Source organism: Lissotriton vulgaris, chromosome 2_2 (assembly GCF_964263255.1).
Source record: "Lissotriton vulgaris chromosome 2_2, aLisVul1.2, whole genome shotgun sequence".
Taxonomy (NCBI): Eukaryota; Metazoa; Chordata; class Amphibia; order Caudata; family Salamandridae; genus Lissotriton; species Lissotriton vulgaris.
The window spans coordinates 317,812,406-317,833,159 of NC_141688.1; the positions used below are offsets into that span (position 1 = coordinate 317,812,406).

General features: G+C 52.9%; 1 protein-coding gene across 1 annotated transcript in view; it reads left to right on the forward strand.

Moving 5' to 3' along the window:
• The window catches only part of F2 (coagulation factor II, thrombin), a 270,935-nt gene that overhangs the window by 46,806 nt on the left and 203,375 nt on the right, over nt 1–20,754 (forward strand). Inside the window, exons 3-4 of the mRNA XM_086959673.1 lie at nt 11,529–11,553; nt 16,580–16,633. Of these exons, the coding sequence (XP_086815799.1) occupies nt 11,529–11,553; nt 16,580–16,633 (79 nt within the window). The remainder of the gene's footprint in view (nt 1–11,528; nt 11,554–16,579; nt 16,634–20,754) is intronic.

Here is a 20,754-nt window from a genome sequence, read left to right on the forward strand (position 1 = left end):
CCTCCGGAGCAAAATATCTTCAGAAAAGGCTGACCTTTTACCTCCCGGCCAGGTCGCTTAGGTCTGAAGCCTTGTCTCTTGCTGTGGTGCCCCGCGTGAAGAGAGCTCGCATCGGTGGACGCTCTTTTAAATTACTAGCGCCTCAGTTGTGGAATAAACTGCCTGTGTCCCTGCGCAGCACTCCTAACCTGTTGGCCTTTAGGAAGGGGCTTAAAACCTGGCTTTTCACCTCTTAGTTTCGGGCCCTATTAGGTTTCCTTTTCTCTCTGTTTTTTATTTACTTTCCCTGTTGTGTTATAAGATTAGTGTGCAATTCAAAGCGTCGGGACACTCTTTCGTGTAGCCGCACGCTATATAAAACCCTTGTATACCATAACATAACATAACATGTGGTAGTGTCCCTGAGTGATGTGGTGGTGTCCCTGAGTGCTGTGTTGGTGTCCCTCAGTGCTGTGGTGGTGTCCCTGAGTGGTGTGGTGGTGTCCCTGAGTGGTGTGGTGGTGGCCCTGAGTGGTGTGGTGGTGACCCTGAGTGATGTGGTGGTGTCCCTGAGTGGTGTGGTGGTGTTGCTGAATGGTGTGGTGGTGTCCCTGAGTGGTGTGGTGGTGTCCCTGAGTGGTGTGGTGGTGACCCTGAGTGATGTGGTGGTGTCCCTGAGTGGTGTGGTGGTGTTGCTGAGTGGTGTGGTGGTGTCCCTGAGTAGTATGGTGGTGTCCCTGAGTGATGATGTGGTGGTGTCCCTGAGTAGTGTGGTGGTGTCCCTGAGTGATGATGTGGTGGTGTCCCTGAGTGATGATGTGGTGGTGTCCCTGAGTGGTGTGGTGGTGTCCCTGAGTGATGTGATGGTGTCCCAGAGTGATGTGGTGGTCTCCCCGAGTGATGTGGTGGTGTCCCAGAGTGATGTGGTGGTGTCCCAGAGTGATGTGGTGGTGTCCCTGAGTGATGTGGTGGTGTCCCTGAGTGATGTGGTGGTGTCCCTGAGTGGTGTGGTGGTGTCCCTGAGTGGTGTGGTGGTGTCCCTGAGTAGTGTGGTGGTGTCCCTGAGTGATGATGTGGTGGTGTCCCTGAGTAGTGTGGTGGTGTCCCTGAGTGATGATGTGGTGGTGTCCCTGAGTGGTGTGGTGGTGTCCCTGAGTGATGTGATGGTGTCCCAGAGTGATGTGGTGGTCTCACCGAGTGATGTGGTGGTGTCCCAGAGTGATGTGGTGGTGTCCCAGAGTGATGTGGTGGTGTCCCTGAGTGATGTGGTGGTGTCCCTGAGTGATGTGGTGGTGTCCCTGAGTGGTGTGGTGGTGTCCCTGAGTGGTGTGGTGGTGTCCCTGAGTAGTGTGGTGGTGTCCCTGAGTGATGATGTGGTGGTGTCCCTGAGTAGTGTGGTGGTGTCCCTGGGTGATGATGTGGTGGTGTCCCTGAGTGGTGTGGTGGTGTCCCTGAGTGATGTGATGGTGTCCCAGAATGATGTGGTGGTGTCCCTGGGTGATGTGGTGGTGTCCCTGAATGGTGTGGTGGTGTCCCTGAGTGGTGTGGTGGTGTCCCTGAGTGGTGTGGTGGTGACCCTGAGTGATGTGGTGGTGTCCCTGAGTGGTGTGGTGGTGTTGCTGAGTGGTGTGGTGGTGTCCCTGAGTAGTATGGTGGTGTCCCTGAGTAGTGTGGTGGTGTCCCTGAGTGATGATGTGGTGGTGTCCCTGAGTGATGATGTGGTGGTGTCCCTGAGTGGTGTGGTGGTGTCCCTGAGTGATGTGATGGTGTCCCAGAGTGATATGGTGGTGTCCCTTAATATTTAACACAGAAACTGTAGTAATGGCCCGGACTACATTGCAACATTCTGCTTAACTGTATCTAAGGGGATATTTTTTAAGCGAACGAGCCTGTGGGCAAATATGTCAAGTAATACCATCCTAAGGGTTTCAATCTATCCATATGAGGTGTTGTGTTACTTAAAAAAGTACAACAAATCAAGTAATGGGAATTTGGCTAACTTCAGTGGTGTGATCAGAATTTCACCCTGGCCTGATTTTATAGGAGGTGAAGTATGGCGAGAATGGAGTATGGCGAGAATGGAGTATGGTGAGAATGGAGGATGGTGAGAATGGAGTATGGTGAGAGTGGAGTATGGTGAGACTGGAGTATGGTGAGAATGGAGGATGGTGAGAATGGAGTATGGTGAGAATGGAGTATGGTGAGACTGGAGTATGGTGAGAATGGAGTATGGTGAGAATGGAGGATGGTGAGAATGGAGTATAGTGAGAATGGAGTATGGCGAGAATGGAGTATGGTGAGAATGGAGTATGGTGAGAATGGAGTATGGCGAGAATGGAGTATGGTGAGAATGGAGTATAGTGAGAATGGCGAGAATGGAGTATGGTGAGAATGGAGTATGGTGGGAATGGAGTATGGCGAGAATGGAGTATGGCGAGAATGGAGGATGGTGAGAATGGAGTATAGTGAGAATGGAGTATGGCGAGAATGGAGTATGGTGAGAATGGAGTATGGTGAGAATGGAGTATGGTGAGAATGGAGGATGGTGAGAATGGAGTATGGCGAGAATGGAGGATGGCGAGAATGGAGGATGGTGAGAATGGAGTATAGTGAGAATGGAGTATGGTGAGAATGGAGTATGGTGAGAATGGAGTATGGTGAGAATGGAGTATGGTGAGAATGGCCCATGGTGTGTAATCCGGGGTGGGGAACAGCAGCAGTCTCGCAGGGGAGGTAGTTTGACTGTGGTCAGTCTTACACTGTCCCTAAAATCATCTGAATAATTTGGCTGAAGAGATAGCTTCCCTTGTATAGGCGTCCCGTAATGTATAGAAACTGTCTTAAAGCTTCCTAGAAGATTGTGCCCACTCCTAACTGAGGGAGGAATTGGCCCCTCGCCAGACCACAAGGCCAAGCTCGAGCAGCGCAAAGCACGACTGGCGACGTGTTGTCACAATGTGCTAATTTCACAAACCAGGCCTTCGAGGCACTGCTCAGGCGCGTCCCAGCAGATGACTGGGTGAAAGGGCCCGTCTGCCTGCAGCTCTCTGCAGACAGGGAGACGGAGGGCCCCGGGTCTCAGACAGGCTGACTGGCTGCTGTGACTCTGCATGCTGTGCCTTTATCCGAGCGGCGCAGCCCTGCAGATGGCCGGGGGGTCTCACGTGCGATGTCGGGGCAGATAGATCTGGGAGCCGAAGTGGAGGCGCGGGAACACGCCCAGGTGAGACAGCGAAGAACAGGGTCTGGCACAGACAGAGACCGAGGAACAGAGGCACAACGGTCGGTGACAACGGAGGGAACCTGCTTAGAAGTAATCACAGAAAGTCTCGAAACAAGGCGTTTAGGATAAAATACAAAATACGGAAAGAAAGAATGAGGCAAAAGAGGAACCAACACAAATTAAGAAAGGAACTAACTGATGATGAAAAGATAAATGCCTAAAGTAAAAAAGAACACACTGGAGGTAAATGGACAAGAATGGGCTGAAAAGACAAGGTACGTGGAACCTGGATAGGAGATAGAAGTCACTTCATAGTTTACATTGCACTAAAATGAAAAGAGCATGCGTACACTGTGAGCTCAACCAAAGTGAACTAAATGCATTTTGCTGAAGGTCATTTAAACGTAGAAGGGAAGACAGAGTAAAGCAGAAGTTACTGAATTTTAGAAGTCCGATGGGTGAAAACCCTTCGTTCTTGTCAGATCTTAAAAAGCTACTGACACAAGACAGGAAAGATGGAATATGCGATATGGTTGAACGGAGGTATAAAGGAATAGGCGAACTACAAGAATATAGCGGTACTCTAGAAACGGCACACGGTTTCCACTGCCAGCGGCATGATCGAACTCATTTGAGAAACTAAGTTCGGGCAATGTATGAAGCAGTACAAGATGCCTGACCATGCTCACACCAGTCTCGTGCTTGCTTGTTTGGTGCGAGTGAAGGTTTACAGATTCTGTAAGCCAGTTGGTTTGGATTTATTAACGTACTTTAATCAGGATGGGCCTTTGTTCTGAGGGCAGTGATTTCCATATCTCACTCTTGATTCTCTTGCTGGTTCTTGACAGGTTCCGGTCTCACCACTTGACTCCTGAACGGAAAAGTGCGGCAATTTCCACCTAACGTTTGGGTGAGTGTTGGCGAGGGAAAATAATTAAATTTTCCCTCGTCATCCTTCGGGAAATCACTGTGCCCACCACTCTTACCTGCACTGGCCACGGCTGGCGTGAGCAACCTGCCGTACCCAAATTAATCGCGGGCCCCTTGACCGCTTACTGATCTATAATTTCTCTGATTGGCCGTGTACATTCAGCGGGAGTTCGCAGGAACTGGGGGGGGGGGGCAGTTAATATTGTGCTAGTGTTGTGCTGGTCTTCGGTTTAGAATCAGTACTGTAAGTAGGCTTCCTATATCCGAGAGCGATTTGGTAGATGTGTGTGTAGGCACGTACTTGTGGTTCAGGTCCCGCATCTGCTGAATGAATCATAGATGCCGTACATGTTTTCATGTAGTAGGACAGCTAAAAGCCAGAAGAGGGCAGTGTTGGCACGTGAAGCAAGGGCTTTTCAGCGCATATGAGGACATATTTTATTTATTTCGGGAATAGCCAATCAGTATGAAGTGTCCTATACGGACTGCAAAAGTCTATAGTGGTGTAGCACAAAACATTTGTAATGAATTTGTCCATGTTACCATATCTGTACTGAATGTAGGAGAGGGTGGTTGCAGCGCGAGACTGCAACATGGCGCGCGGGATGGAAAGCCACAAGTGCCTGAGAATAATTATAATAATAACTGTGTCTTCAAAACAATAATATGACAATCATGCGAGTGGGAGAATATTAACAACGCCGCTGCCACCACTTATCGTGATAAAATGTCAACAAAGCGTGAATAACATTAACAAACAAGCCTTTAAAATGGATGCTGCTCTCATAGGGAGAGGTAATGGGTCAGCGGTGAGAGCAGCCAACTCAGGAGCTGAGGACCAGTGTTCGAGCCTTGTTGTCGGCTCAACATAAGCAATTATTAGATTAACAAGAAAATTATACCTGAATTACAATTAAAGGGACGCAATTATTAGCAAATACAAAATGATATGTGCACACGCTTGCCTTGAAGTACGGGAAACTGTTGTCAATATCAGCGCTCGGAAATCAAGAGCGGCCCGAAAGTGAAAGTACGGCCGGCCACCAGCCAGCCATGAATAATTAGGTGAGGAGAAGCCGCAGAGCACACGCTGGGAGAAGCCCTTTGATGTGCTTGCGGCCGTGAAAAAATGCAATTAGGAGGGAGGGAGGCTGGTGCGCGTGTTTGTTTGGTCACGTGATTCACGTGAACTCAAAGAAAACCGCACCAAAAAACCCTTGGTTTGACGAGGATTTTGAGCACTTGAATTCTCGCCATTTTCCAATGGAAAAGGCGAGACTTAAAAAAAAAAGTACGAAGGCGTCTGTGTTGTACCAGGTGGTCTCACAGCATCCAGAGAGCCTGAAATGTCCAGGAAATGTAATTCACCAGATCTGGATAAGTGAGATGTTTATCAGACCTGCAAGGTGCTGCCAGCTGTCCCCACCTACCTGCCTCAGGTGGGTGCCATCTTTACAGTCGGCCTGCTGCCGTCCAGCGCACCTCATCCTATCCCACGCCTTTCTGTACTTGTCACCATGCAGCTGCAGAAATTGCTGGCAGCCATTACAATGCTGTTTTGACCAGTATTTAATTTCCAGCACTGTATTGGTTATTTGTTGCTTATTTGCCATTCCTAAAAGTTTGCGCATGTTCAATAGCAGCGCATATGTCGATGCAGAAACACTGCACCATTGTTGATATCTTACTCCGGTGGTAGCAAGGTTGTAGTCCAAGGGTGTACACTAGTAGAATTTATAAAAATATTAAAGCCAGCACTGACTGGTCGCAGTAAGGAACAGCAGAGCTACCGGCCTCCCTGCAGAGGATTTACAAAAAAACAAAAGCAGGCTGTGATGAACCTTGGAGCAGAATTAGCAGGGGTGGGGTGAACTCACCGGGATGGGCGGGGGAGAAAGCCATGCCCTCACATGGGATGAAAACGACGGCTGTTCCTAATAGTTGAAGAAGATGAGTAAAAAGTGAAGATGAGTGAGTACGGAAGTGCTCTATAGTAGAGCCTATTGAGGAACTGTAAGAGGGGGACAGTTGATGTGAGTGGGTATGAAAAGAGACAAACAAGGCATGGGAAGACTGGGCACGGTGGAGCGTGTACAGCCGTGGTTCCCCAACTGGGCACCGCGGCACCCCTGGCTGGTTTTGGCTGGATGTGTACATGCATACATACATACACACATATACATGCTACACACACAGATCTAGGCAAGGTACATTTAGGCAAATTACTTAGTGCGCGCATTTTAGGAATATGCGAGTGCTGCTGTTTTTATCTGAACTGCTTATGTTCATTTTATTAGAACTATGGTAGAAATGTATCTACCATTTACTATGTTGGTACTCACATTGCAGTGGAGAAGTGTGGCTCACTGGTTAGAGCGGCAGACCCTGAAGCAGAGATCAGACCCGGGACCAGGGTTCAATTCCCGACGCGGCAGGGTCCTGAGCCCAATTGTCCACGGACTTGATAATTCTCGCTTCGGTGCCTGCTTGAATCACGGGCTCACACTCTGCATCTCTGGGCAATAGCTTGCTTAATCTCCACAATGGCCCCCCCGCGGCGGGATGCCTGGCTTTCACCTTGGGGATACCCAGTATGGGTTATCTCACAGGGAAAAGCCAGGACGGGTTCCCAATGCAAGCGCTGAGATGCCCTAGGGTAAGTCAAGCGCTATATAAGAACACACATACATACATACATACATTCTCTTTCGTATGATTCTGTCTCATGATGGTCGCAGCAAAAAAGTTTTACACAAGACTGACGCTTGACCAATAAATACTTATTGAAACGTCCTAATCACCATCCTGTGTATTTTCTTAGATAAGCAAAGCACGGGTGACTGAGAGAAAAGTACTGTGCTGTTTTCCACGATCCCTGAGGAATCAGGGTTGTCATGTTCAGTGGTTTCCAGAAACAACCTACACCACTGTAAGATACAGGGGGTGGTAGTGTCACTGTAGAGCTAGCTGGTCTAACGGCTGACATATCCTGTGGGGGTGTCTGAGAGTGGTTGGGACACCAAGCACTCAGTTTAAGTCATCCAAAACCTGTAGGTACAGGTAATTCCCAGGAACTACACAACATGACAATTACATGCAGCCACTCCATGGCCCAAGGACGCACAAATATTGTGAAAAGCGATAGTACACATATCCTTGAATTGCACGCACTGTTCTCCTACATTCATCCCAATCATTTTGAGGGATTAAAATGGAAATCCTACGGCGGCCGCGCCTACATCCCAGCCACAATAAAAAGAAATATAAACGGCCAATTGGTCAAGAAAACCATGGGTCGACAAAGTTTTGGAACCACAATTGTATATAATTCTGGGTACAAGAGGATACCCATCACAATATGCTGGCATTGGCACACTGAAGGTAATTCTTATGACATCGTATATGGGAAACTTAGTGGGCAACATTGGAAAAAATAGGGTAAACTCTTGGCAAGTATCATGCCCGACCGCAAAGGTCACCAGCCACCACTGAATTTGCCGTTGAAGTCCAAAGGAATTTTTACTTTCCATTACAGCAGAGGAGAACAGAATTGCACTAAACCTGAGGTGAAGCTATAACTTTTAGTATAATATAAAATATGGTGGGTGGGCTTTGAGGCGGTTAAAACATTTTTACTTTTTGATAATTGAGTTCAAGAACGGCAACTTTAGTACCAATTAGATATTTTCCCTATCACCCTTGTAGTTCTTAAACAGTTTGAAAATGGTTCAAGATCCCCCGCCCCCCCTGCAGACATATTTGCTTTAACAGATTGAAAAGTGTCTCCGGCAACCATTCCAAGACGGAGGCATACTCAAACCCGTGCCATGGAATAAAATGACCGGGGGAAGGGAGGGGGTCACATCGAAACTCCAAGGGCTATATTACACAAAGTGCTTGAGGGCCCCCCACGGAACCCTTGTCCCACCACATCTTCAACAGAGCCGCTGACACCATCGCACCCATGCTCTGCCACACCATCACCCGCTCCCTGGCGACTGCCTCGTTCCCCGACGACTGGAAACACGCCAAGGTGAACCCCCTCCTGAAGAAACCCCTGGCAGACCCCACAGACCTCAAAAATACAGACCCATCTCCCTGCTCCCGTTCCCAGCGAAAGTAATTGAGAAAGCCATTGAAACCCATCAACAGCCAACTCGCCACTTTCATCGAAGAGCACAACATCCTCGACTCCTCCCAATCCGGCTTCAGACAAAACCACAGTACGGAAACCGCCCTCCTCGCCGTAACAGACGGCATCCGCACCCTACTGGACAAAGGAGAAACAGTTGCCCTCCTCAACTTCAACCTCTCAGTGGCATTCAACACAGTCTCTTACCGCACCCTAATACGCAGACTCCACGACGCAGGGATCCAGGACAAGGCCCTCGACTGGACCCGCTCCTTCCTCTATGGCAGAACGCAGCGGGTCAGACTCACCCCCTCCTTCATCTCGGACCCTACACCAACCACCTATGGAGTCCCCCAGGGGTCCTCCCTCAGCCCTAGGCTCTTCAACGTCTACATTGCTCCGCTCGCCCCCATCATCAGAACCAACGGACTCAACATTGTGTCGTACCAGATGACACCCAACTCATCCTCCCCCTATCCGACGAGCCCAACACCGCCAGATAAAACTTTCGAGAAGGCATGGAAGCCGTCGCCAAATGGATGAAAAACAGCTGCCTACAACTAAACACCAACAAAACAGAAGTACTCATCATGGGCCCAAACCCGATGCCTGGAATGACACCTGGTGCCCCCCGCCCTCGGAAGCTCGTTCACCCCCACGGACCACTCACGCAACCTGGTAATGATCCTGGACTCCGAGCTCAAAATGAACCGCCAGATCAACTCTGTCTCATCCTCTTGCTTCCACATCCTCCGCCTCCTACGTAAGACCTTCAAATGGATCCCCCTCGAACACATAAAGACAGTCACTCACGCCCTGGTCACCAGCAGACTCCACTATGGCAACGCACTCTACGCCGGAATAAACAAAAACCTCACCACAAGCTACAGAACATCCAGAATGCCGCCGCAAGACTGGTCCTCAACCTACCAAGACACTGCCACATCTCCCAGCACCTGCGCACACTCCACTGGCTCCCCATCGAGGCTAGGGGAGAGGAGTTGGTCTAACGGCTAGGGCGCTCGACCTCGGACCTGGGGAACCCGGTTCGAGCCTCGGTAATGCCGCTAAACCTCCTGTGATTCTGGGCAAATCACTTAATCTCCCTGTGCCTAACCAAATGAATAGGTGTCCTTGCGTAATGTAACTGGTGCAATGTAAAGCGTTCTGATACCCGGTTTGGGTCAAGTTTGCGCTATATAAAACTCTGCAAAAAAGAAAAACAGTAATTAAAAAAGAGACATCGAAATAGAGTCACCTTCAAGATGCTCACCCACGCTCACAAGGCCCTCCACGACACCGGACCAGCATACCTGAACAGCAGACTCAAATTCAATGTACCCCAACGGATCGTACGATCAGCCCAGCTCTCCTACGCCGTGGTCCCCCACACCAGAGAGACCAGATCAGGAGGCCGCTCCTTCTCCTTCCTCGCGGCCAGCGCCTGAAATGCCCTACCGCTCCACCTCAGACAGACAACATCGCTCCCCATCTTCTCAAGAAACCTCAAAACCTGGCTCTTTGACAGACCCCCCACCTTGATGGACTGGAACCTGCCCCCCCACCCCAGCGCCTTGAGACTCTTACGGGTGAGTAGTTGTGCTCTACAAGCACCTGATTGATTGATTGAGGGGTGCAACGGACATGTGCTCGCGCTTTGTGTGCCACCAGGGCACTTTGGTGTTACAGAGGGAGGCTGCTGAGTGCCAGCGCTGTCATGAGAGGACGGTCCCTCATTTCCATGGGGGCGTGACCGCATGCAAATGAGGTGATCACTTTGCCTCTGTGCCCCCACCATAATAGTGATGCAAGTGCAGAGGCAAGCAGGCCCTTAGGAGGCGCACTAACAGTGCTCTACAAAGCCAAAGGGTGGCCCTCTGGTGGGGAGGAAAGGCGGTCCGTCACTGCACCCACCTCCAGGGAGATCTCACAGCCCTCTTTAAAGTGCCTGCAACGCAGAGCGGCTCCGTATTTCACTGAACGGGCTGCCCCCAGGACAGAGCGAGATCACGGCAGTCCCGTGGGCAGTGCATTTATCATAATGGGGCTCACAATCCTCGTCTGTGCCAGGAGCTCCTTTTGAAAGGCGCGCCTTGGCGCAAACATGGACAGTGCCCCGCATGTGAGGTGTGGGCCCTGGTTGGGTACCGCCCCTAGCCTCCCACAGATCCAAGTGGATCATACAGATCTGATACTCTGATTATGGTTGTCAATGGCCACGGAATCAGAAATACCATTTTGGGCTCTAGGCACTAAAATTGTGAAGGATGTCACTATGTCTGTAGTAGTAAGGGGGGGACTGGATAACGAGAAACCGTAGTCTTACAACTCCAGCAGCAAGAGAAGGAAAAACATTTGGTTTAAAAAATGACAAAAGCGAGCAAACCCACAACCGCAGATGAGCTCCGCGCCACAGCAGCAAGAGACCAGGGCCTTCATTTACAAGAGGCCTGCGTCGAAGCATCACTTCTCATGACGATCCGGAGGCGCGAGCCTCTCAATCATATCTATGAGGCGACGAAATACCACCCTGCGCGGCTTTGCATGGCCTGACAGATATGGAGTAAGACGCTCGCTTGCCTGACTCTACGTCAAAGGGGGGTTGCGGTCGGTTTTAACACTCAACACCCATGGGATTTGACACTGTCCCAGATTTACAAGATCACGTAAACCTGGGGCAGCGCAACAACATACGTCTCCCCAGAGCAGGCGTAACGGGGAGAAATGTTTACACTTCTCCTCGTTTTTTACTCTTTCTACATATTCTGCTGCACACATAGAATGAGAATAATGCATCTCAGTGTTTTTGTTCAGTAAGATGCCCCTTCCTGCACAAAAACAATCCTGCCAACAACACAGACACACTTGCACCACGGTGCAAAGGTGCCTGCATTAACGCTCGGCTGCAAACTGTGCGCGGGCGCTGGCTGAAAGGAAGGAATCACTGTATCGAAAGAGCATAGGGCCGCGCAGCAAAATGACTTGCAAATTCTTTGTAAATACGTCCTCACGTATTTGGTGGAGTGAGTTACACACACATTTTATTAGAGGCCACCAGAAAGAGTCATAGTGGGAGGGGTAGAAAGTAAAGAGGGGCAGGGGAATGTGTCGGAGGAAGAGGCCAGGATTTAGTAAGATCTTAAAGGCTTGTCCATGCACAGCAGAGCTGTCCCTCCCCTCCCTCGTGTGTCACTATGTCAAGTTGGTATCTGTGTATGTGTGTTGACACCATCTGCTCCTAACAGACTCTCTGCTCTCTTACAGGACACATTCTGGGCGAAGTACCAAGGTAAGAGTCGACTTCACTAACATGCAAAACACAATGTCATCCACACAGAACACTCTCACACACAACACTTGTACAACAGGCACACAACACTAGCGCTCACACAAACATACACACACTACTCACACAATGCACATACAATATTCAACATTTGCACTCAATACAGACATGCAACACTCGCATCACACTTTAGCTCACAAACACAACACTAGCACTCACACAGGCATACACACACTACACTCACAGACTACACATACAACACTCAACACTGGCACTCACACAGACATGGAACACTCAAACACCACACTTGTGCTCACCACACAACACTAACAGTCACATAGCACTCTTAAATCACACTCAACACAAACACTTACCAGTTGCACACACAGGTGCAACACCCCACATTTACCCATGAACACACAACACTTGCACACTACACACAACAGTAGCACTCACACAACACTCACACACCAGACACACAACACTCATACACTCAACAATTGCACACACATACGTAACACCCAACACTTACCCATGTACACATGACATTTGCACACACACAACACATAGCACACATACACACACACACAACACAGTAATAAACACGACACACAACACTTGCACAAACAGGCACACATGCACACAACACTCACACATCATTCACATGCATCACACACACAACAAGCTACCCAGACTCTCAAACAACCCGCAAACTCAGACACATATAACTGACACACAAACGTATCACTCATAAACAGGTACGCAAACAACTGTACACGCAGTCATTACCTAAACGTTGAACATCACTATGCACATACACACAGGCGTCCCACCACACCTCCTACACACACATTTGCAACACACATTGTCTCACACCTGCCACCCCACACCTCCTATGTACACACATCACCCAAAAACTACACACAGGCGCACGCATGAGCTGTCCGGGGCATGTCTTCTTACCACGCAGGTTGGTTGCTTGCCGCCGGGTGTAAGTAGTGTAAATGGCAGCTACACAACACACAACACGAACACACACAACTAACAGTTGACGCTGCTCCCAGCACCTACCATATCTAGGCACTGCAAAAGTGAGTTACCCCCTACTCCACCAGATGGAAAGCATGTTGAGCCTCAACAAGAGGTAGGACACTGGTCAAGAAACCCTACAGTACCCTACAAATCTCAGTAGTTGGCAGACAAGCACGGATGCTGGGTCCAGAGACCGCCGGGATCTTCCAAAGTGAGGGTCTCTGGGACCCCAGATGACGTGTAAACACTTCATAACACAGCTCCCACTGTGAGAAGGATGTCACTTCTACAGTTCGAGTGCAAGGAAGGCTCACAGCAGCATTTGCCAGATGTGTTGACAGCTGGAGTGAATGTACCCTCAGAGGTGGGGCCTCTGGTGTAGCGCAGAGATGTGGACCCTTGCCCATAGCGCCAAATGTGAGACCTCTGGTGTAGTGCCACCAGTGCCTTGAGCTCGGATGTAGAGCCCTGAGGGGAACCGCAGCTCTCTTCCCTGGAGAGGGGTACGTTTTTGGGGATGTCTCAGATTTACAGATCCGTGTAAATCTGTAGCAGTGTCAAAAAGCAATAGGTGTTGCAGTGGAACACCCACAGCGTCGCCCTTTGTCGCCCTTTTCACTCATATACCTGCGTGAAAGGGTCCCATATTTACAACGCTGCAGTAAGCCACAAGAAGTGGCTTGACGCCACTTTGTAAATATAGAACAGGACATTGCGCCACAGGAACCTGGTTAAAAGTGAAGAACCTGTGGAGCAATGCCCTTGTAAACATGCCCCTGTGTCTGGAAGACTGGTACCGCGGGCACGGTCTCTCATACGCAGGGCAGTAGAATTATGCAATTCTGTGCCACCTTGTTTTTCTTTTTGCCGCATTTGCCACAAAACCATCATCTACTGCATAATTTGCAGGTTTTAAAAAACAAAGGCTTTGTTTACTATATTTTGATGAACGGAAGCGCAGCGAGGCTTCCTACTGTGCTGCAGCGCGTCAAAACAAAAGGGCAGGAATGCAACACACCTGAGGATGAGGCGCGTTCATGTCCTCCAGTGCGTTAGGTTCCTTGAATGTTGCGTGGGAACACCCACCGCAACATACTTGGGAAACCCCATTCACGCAGAGTAATGCATGAAAAGGGCCCATATCTAAAACGCAATGAAAAGTCACGCAGGGTGACTTTACTTGGCCTTGTTAATATGGGCAAGCCCAGTGTGCTGCAGGTGCGCCAAAAAAGTGACGCATTATCTGCGCAACAGGCTTGTAAATGAGGACTCGTGCTTCGAGCTCAAAGTGATCAAAAGATACTGAAACTCAGCAACAGAACACAGTGGGAGGCCCTTTGCAAAGGACACCTTTCAGGACTTTCAATTAGTACTAATGAAGTGAAACCTTTGCCCAGAATAATGTTAACATGTACAAATGACAAAATAAGGAAGTAATATATCTCAAATTATGCTGCATAATGCAGCACGATTTGTCTTTTCTTGCAGCATTATTTAGTCAGCCTCTGTGACATAATTCCAGTGGCCTTGCCTATATGTAAGATGACGTCATGCATGTGGGTGGCTCTGTCCAATCCTACTAGCTACTCAGAGGCACAACCTGGCACGTGATTGGCTCCTCTCTAGCCCTACTGGCCCCTCAGAGGCACAGCCTGCCACATGATTGGCTCCTCTCTGGCCCTACTGCCCCCTCAGAGGCACAGCCTGGCACGTGTTTGGCTCCTTTGTTGCCCTACTGCCCCCTCAGAGGCACAGTCTGCCACGTGATTGGCTCCTCTCTAGCCCTACTTCCCCTTCAGGCACAGCATGCCACGTGATTGGATCAGTCCCAGCTACCTGTACCCTGAGAGGCAACAGCCTGATAGTGACGGACTCTGCAGGGCTGCCCCGGGCCCACGAAGGGAATCCTCCTAAGAGGGCAGCCCCACTTAGTACCACATAATGGCACACGAGTCAGCGGCACAGTGTTTTGGGACCCTCAAGGGTCCACATGCCCGCGTCTCTTCTGGACAGGAGGGGGGTGAGGTACTTATATCCCTCCTGCCCACTGGTCACCCTCTGTGTTCTGCTGCCCTGACGCCAACATGGTGGGTTATCTTACGGGCGATCCCAGGACAGGCAGCTCCTCGCCGCCTGCCCACCTGATGAGCCAAATTACGCTGTGGTCCTAGCCAACCGGTGATTGCCTGATTTTGGGGAGGGGATAGCCCCTCCCTCCAGTGGACCACCAGTCCACCCCCTTACTCACGCTCCCAGAAAGGGGCAGAGCATTGCAGGCAATCCCCGGTTGCTCAGGTCCACAACCGCCCGTAGGACTAACGGGGCACCGTCGCTCCTCCAGGGTCCAACGCGATTACCTCCTGGGGGATATTTGGCCTTTGCACTCTTGTGGTGCTCGTGCAGAGGGTACCCCTCTGTACCTTACCACCTCTAGATCGCCCTGTAACTCCGCCACAGCTCTGGGTGTGGTCACTGTCACCACCAGTGGCCCCCACCAAGCTAGGCATCTTTACCTCCAGCCTGCTGACCCACTGGACCAGTGCAGCCCAAACTCTAAAATGTACGCAAGGCGCTGTCAACCCTCCTGCGCGAGGTCTCCATGGCTTCCCCTGATTGCCCTCCTACCCAGGAAAGTCACGCCATTGCCTCCCCGGTGTATGGCCAAAATTGTTGGGAGGTGAGACACCCCCCCTTAGTCTGTGTTGCAGCCTCTACAGCAAGCTGTTCCAGCACATGCCTGGGACCCCCAACTCACAGGACGCCTGGAAGGCCCTACCCCCAGACCACACTATTCTATAGCATAATCCAGCTTGCACATATTTACCTAGTAACACTTCACCCCAACAAACCTCAGGTGCCTCACAGGGGTGCCCTTGCTATATTCACTATTCGCCTGTACATAAAACACTTGATCTGTCATCCAGCCACTCCCCTGGGTGGCTGTGACGGATGTACCTTTTAACACATTGGGATTCACCTTGTACCCCTGCATGATGCCCTCCACTGACGAGCCTGCCCGGAACGCTGGGCTTGCTGCCAGGACCTGCAAGCCTTACATTTGATCATGCCTTCCATACCCTTCAACCCCAAAGTGGTAAGAGGCGTGCTGTCAGCATGAACTAGAGAGTAACCCTCCCCAATGGACCCGGTAAGGGGCGACCAGACCCACATCTATCTCCCAGCTGGGTGTAACAGGATACCCTGCAGCCGAGCCTGGTCGGATTGTGCCCTTCTCCCTACCCCTTGTAAGGGAGCACCACACCCGCCCGTCTTTCTGGCCAAACTTGGGACATTAGTCCCCTTGTTGGCTGACCGCTCCCAAGGATATTTTGCTTACCTGAAGCACCCTGTATCCTGCCGCTGTGGATCCGAGGCCACGGAGTAAAGCTGTGGTCAGTGGACCTGAACCCTCTTAACTATAAAAGCAGAATGTACCCTGATAGTAGTCCGTCTTTGTGACACTGACCCTCTATTCTAACACTACAAGAGTGCAAAGGCAAAATATCCCCAGGGAGGTCCTCGCGTTGGACCCTGGAGGCGCGACGGCGCCCCGTCAGTCCTATGGGTGGTCGTGGACCTGAGCAACCGGGGGTTGCCTGCAACGCTTTGCCTCCTTTCTGGGGGGCGTGAGTAAGGGGGTGGACTGGCGGTCCACCGGAGGTAGGGGCTATCCCCTCCCCTAAATCTGGCACACACCAGTTGGCTAGGGCCACGGTGTAACTTGGCTCATCAGGTGGGCAGGCGAGGGGCTGCCAGCCCTGGGATCACCCGTAAGACAACCCACCACGTTGGCATATTGTTTATGCAAATAAACCTGCAGCAACTTTCTCCACAAAGAAGGTATCTTGTCTGTTGATTTCTCATGGATATTGCTGTGGGAGGGATGGGGAGTGTTGCCCCCCCTGGCCTTGGAGACGTTCTCACTCCAGGCCCCCCTTCCTCTCCTCTGCTCTCGGGTCAGTGAGGCTAATTAACCCTCTCGTTGCCTCCCCTGCAGCCTGCAAGCCTGAGACGAAGAAGCCGAGGAAACAGATGGACGACTGCCTGGATGGTGAGAGTGTGGCAGAGGGTGGAGGGGTGGGTGAGAGGTGAGGGGTGTGTGAGAGGTGAGGGCTGAGGGTGGAGGGGTGGGAGGTGAGGGCTGAGGGTGGAGGGGTGGGTGAGAGGTGAGGGCTGAGGGGAGAGTGTGAAGGGCTGAGGGGAGAGGTGAGGGCAGAGGGTGGAGGGGTGAGTGAGAGGTGAGGGCTGAGGATGGAGGGGTGGGTGAGAGGTAAGGGCAGAGGGTGGAGGGGTGGGTGAGAGGTGAGGGCTGAGGGTGGAGGAGTGAGTGAGAGGTGAGGGGTGGGTGAGAGGTGAGGGCTGATGGTGGAGGGGTGGGTGAGAGGTGAGAGCTGAGGGTGGAGGGGTGGGTGAGAGGTTAGGGCTGAGGGTGGAGGGTGAGGAAGATGTGAGGGCTGAGGGTGGAGGGGTGGGGAGAGGTGAGGGCTGAGGGTGGAGGGGTGGGTGAGAGGCCAGGGCTTAGGGTGGAGGGGTGGGTGAGAGGTGAGGGCAGAGGGTGGAGGGGTGGGTGAGAGGTGAGGGCAGAGGGTGGAGGGGTGGGGGAGAGGTGAGGGCAGAGGGTGGAGGGGTGGGGGAGAGGTGAGGGCAGAGTGTGGAGGGGTGGGTGAGAGGTGAGGGCTGAGGGTGGAGGGGTGAGGAAGAGGTGAGGGCAGAGGGTGGAGAAGAGGTGAGGGCAGAGGGTGGAGGGGTGGGTGAGAGGTGAGGGCTGAGGGGAGAGTGTGAAGGGCTGAGGGGAGAGGTGAGGGCAGAGGGTCGAGGGGTGGGTGAGAGGTGAGGGCTGAGGATGGAGGGGTGGGTGAGAGGTAAGGGCAGAGGGTGGAGGGGTGGGTGAGAGGTGAGGGCTGAGGGTGGAGGAGTGAGTGAGAGGTGAGGGGTGGGTGAGAGGTGAGGGCTGATGGTGGAGGGGTGGGTGAGAGGTGAGGGCTGAGGGTGGAGGGGTGGGTGAGAGGTTAGGGCTGAGGGTGGAGGGTGAGGAAGATGTGAGGGCTGAGGGTGGAGGGGTGGGGGAGAGGTGAGGGCTGAGGGTGGAGGGGTGGGTGAGAGGCCAGGGCTTAGGGTGGAGGGGTGGGTGAGGGCAGAGGGTGGAGGGGTGGGTGAGAGGTGAGGGCAGAGGGTGGAGGGGTGGGGGAGAGGTGAGGGCAGAGGGTGGAGGGGTGGGGGAGAGGTGAGGGCAGAGTGTGGAGGGGTGGGTGAGAGGTGAGGGCTGAGGGTGGAGGGGTGGGTGAGAGGTGAGGGCAGAGGGTGGAGGGGTGGGGAAGAGGTGAGGGCAGAGGGTGGAGGGGTGGGGGAGAGGTGAGGGCAGAGCGTGGAGGGGTGGGTGAGAGGTGAGGGCTGAGGGTGGAGGGGTGGGTGAGAGGTGAGGGCAGAGGGTGGAGGGGTGGGGGAGAGGTGAGGGCAGAGTGTGGAGGGGTGGGTGAGAGGTGAGGGCAGAGGGTGGAGGGGTGGGGGAGAGGTGAGGGCAGAGTGTGGAGGGTTGGGTGAGAGGTGAGGGCTGAGGGCTGAGGGTGGAGGGGTGGGTGAGAGGTGAGGGCAGAGGGTGGAGGAGTGGGGGAGAGGTGAGGGCAGATTGTGGAGGGGTGGGTGAGAGGTGAGGGCTGAGGGTGGAGGGGTAGGGGAGAGGCTAGGGCTGAGGGGAGAGGATGAAGGGCTGAGTTTAGCAAGTGAGAGGTGAGGGCTCAGGACTGAGGGCCGCGGATGACGGGCAAAGGGTAAGTGTAGAGGGCAGAGAATAAAGGACTGCATGAGGATCGACGGGCAGTGGGTGAGGGACTGAGGGGGGCGGGATTGATTGCAGAGAGCGAGGGACTGAGGGTAGAGTGTGAGGGGCTGAGGAGAGAGGGTGAGGGGCTGAGGAGAGAGGGTGAGGGGCTAAGGAGAGAGGGTGAAGGGCTGAGGAGAGAGGGTGAGGGGCTAAGGAGAGAGGGTGAGGGGCTGAGGAGAGAGGGTGAGGGGCTGAGGAGAGAGGGTGAGGATCGACGGGAGGAGGGTGAGGGACTGAGGAGAGAGGGATCGATTGCAGAGAGTGAGGGACTGAGGGTAGAGGGTGAGGGGCTGAGCAGAGAGGGTGAGGGGCTGAGCAGAGAGGGTGAGGATCGACGGGAGGAGGGTGAGGGGCTGAGGGGAGAGGGATCGATTGCAGAGAGTGAGGGACTGAGGGTAGAGGGTGAGAGGGTGAAGGGGCTGAGGAGAGAGGGTGAGGATCGACGGGAGGAGGGTGAGGGACTGAGGAGAGAGGGATCGATTGCAGAGAGTGAGGGACTGAGGGTAGAGGGTGAGAGGGTGAAGGGGCTGAGGAGAGAGGGTGAGGATCGACGGGAGGAGGGTGAGGGGCTGAGGGGAGAGGAATCGATTGCAGAGAGTGAGGGACTGAGGGTAGAGGGTGAGGGGCTGAGCAGAGAGGGTGAGGGGCTGAGGAGAGAGGGTGAGGATCGACGGGAGGAGGGTGAGGGGCTGAGGGGAGAGGGATCGATTGCAGAGAGTGAGGGACTGAGGGTAGAAGGTGAGGGGTTGAGGAGAGAGGGTGAGGGGCTAAGGAGGGAGGGTGAGGGGCTGAGGAGAGAGGGTGACGATCGACGGGAGGAGGGTGAGGGACTGAGGGGAGAAGGATCGATAGCAGGGAGTGAGGGACTGAGGGTAGAGGGTGAGAGGGTGAGGGGCTGAGGAGAGAGGGCGAGGGTTTGAGGAGAGAGGGCGAGGGTTTGAGGAGAGAGGGTGAGGGGCTAAGGAGAGAGGTGAGGGTCTGAGGAGAGAGGGTGAGGATCGACGGGAGGAGGGTGAGGGACTGAGAGGAGGGTGGGGCACTGGGGTAGAGGGTGAAGGGTTGAGTGGAAAGCGGGAGGCACCAAGCGGAGAGGGTGAGAGACGGAGAGGGTGAGGGACTCAGGGTAGAGGGTTGATGGTAGGGGATAAGAGACTGAGGGAGAGGGTGAGGCATTGAGGGAGAGGGTGAAGGACTAAGGGGTGAGGGCTGAGTGCTGAGAATTAGAGCTGAGGGTAGAAGATGAAGGCTTGGGGGCACAGGATGAGGGGTTGAGGGTGGAGAGTGAATGGCTGCGGAAAGAGGGTGAGGGAATAAGGATTAAGGTACAAAACTGGGGTTAGAGGACGAGGGACAAAAGGTAGAGGATGAGGATCTGCAGGCGGAGGGTGAGGGACTAAGAGGAGATTATGAGGGGCTGTGAGCAGAAGGTGAGGGACTGAGGGTAGAAAAACAGTGGGAGGCTGAGGGCAGAGGATGAGGTACTCTGAGTGAATATGGTGAGGAACTGAGGGTAGAGAGTGAAGGGCTGAGGTTAGAGGGTGAACTAGTGAGGGTAGAGGGTGAGGATCTGCACGCAGAGGGTGGGCTGCTACAGTCAAATGATGAGGGATTGAGGACAAAGTATGAGGGATTGAAGGCAGAGGGTGAAGGGCTGTGCGTTCAGGTTGGAGGCAGAGGATGATGGACTGGGGTAGATTATGAGGGTTGTGGGTAGAGGGTGAGGGCAGAGGATACAGGTTGAGGGCAGATGATGAGGAGCTGAGGGCACAGGGTGAAGGTTTGAGGGTAGAGGACTGAGGGTAGAGGATGAGAGGTTGAAGGCACTGGATGAGAGGCTAAGGGTAGAGGATGAGAGGTTGAGGGCACAGGATGAGACTGAGGGTAGAGGAGGAGAGGTTGAGGGCACAGGATGAGAGGTTGAGGGCACAGATTGAGACTGGGGGTAGAGGATGAGAGGTTGAGGACACTGGATGAGGGACTGAGGGTAGAGGATGAGAGGTTGAGGGCACTGGATGAGAGATTGATGGTAGAGGATGAGAGGTTGTGGGCACAGGATGAGACTGAGGGTAGAGGATGAGAGGTTGAGGGCACTGGATGAGGGACTGAGGGTAGAGGATGAGAGGTGGAGGGCACAACATGAAACCGAGGGTAGAGGATGAGCGGTTGAGGACACTGAATGAGGGACTATGGGTAGAGGGTGAGATGTTGAGGGCACAGGATGAGACTGAGAGTAGAGGATGGAGTGCTGGCTAGAGGATGAGGACACTGGATGAGGGACTGAGGGTAGAGGATGGGGCGCTGGGTAGAGGGGGAGAGGTTGAGGACACTTGATGAGGGACTGAGGGCACAGG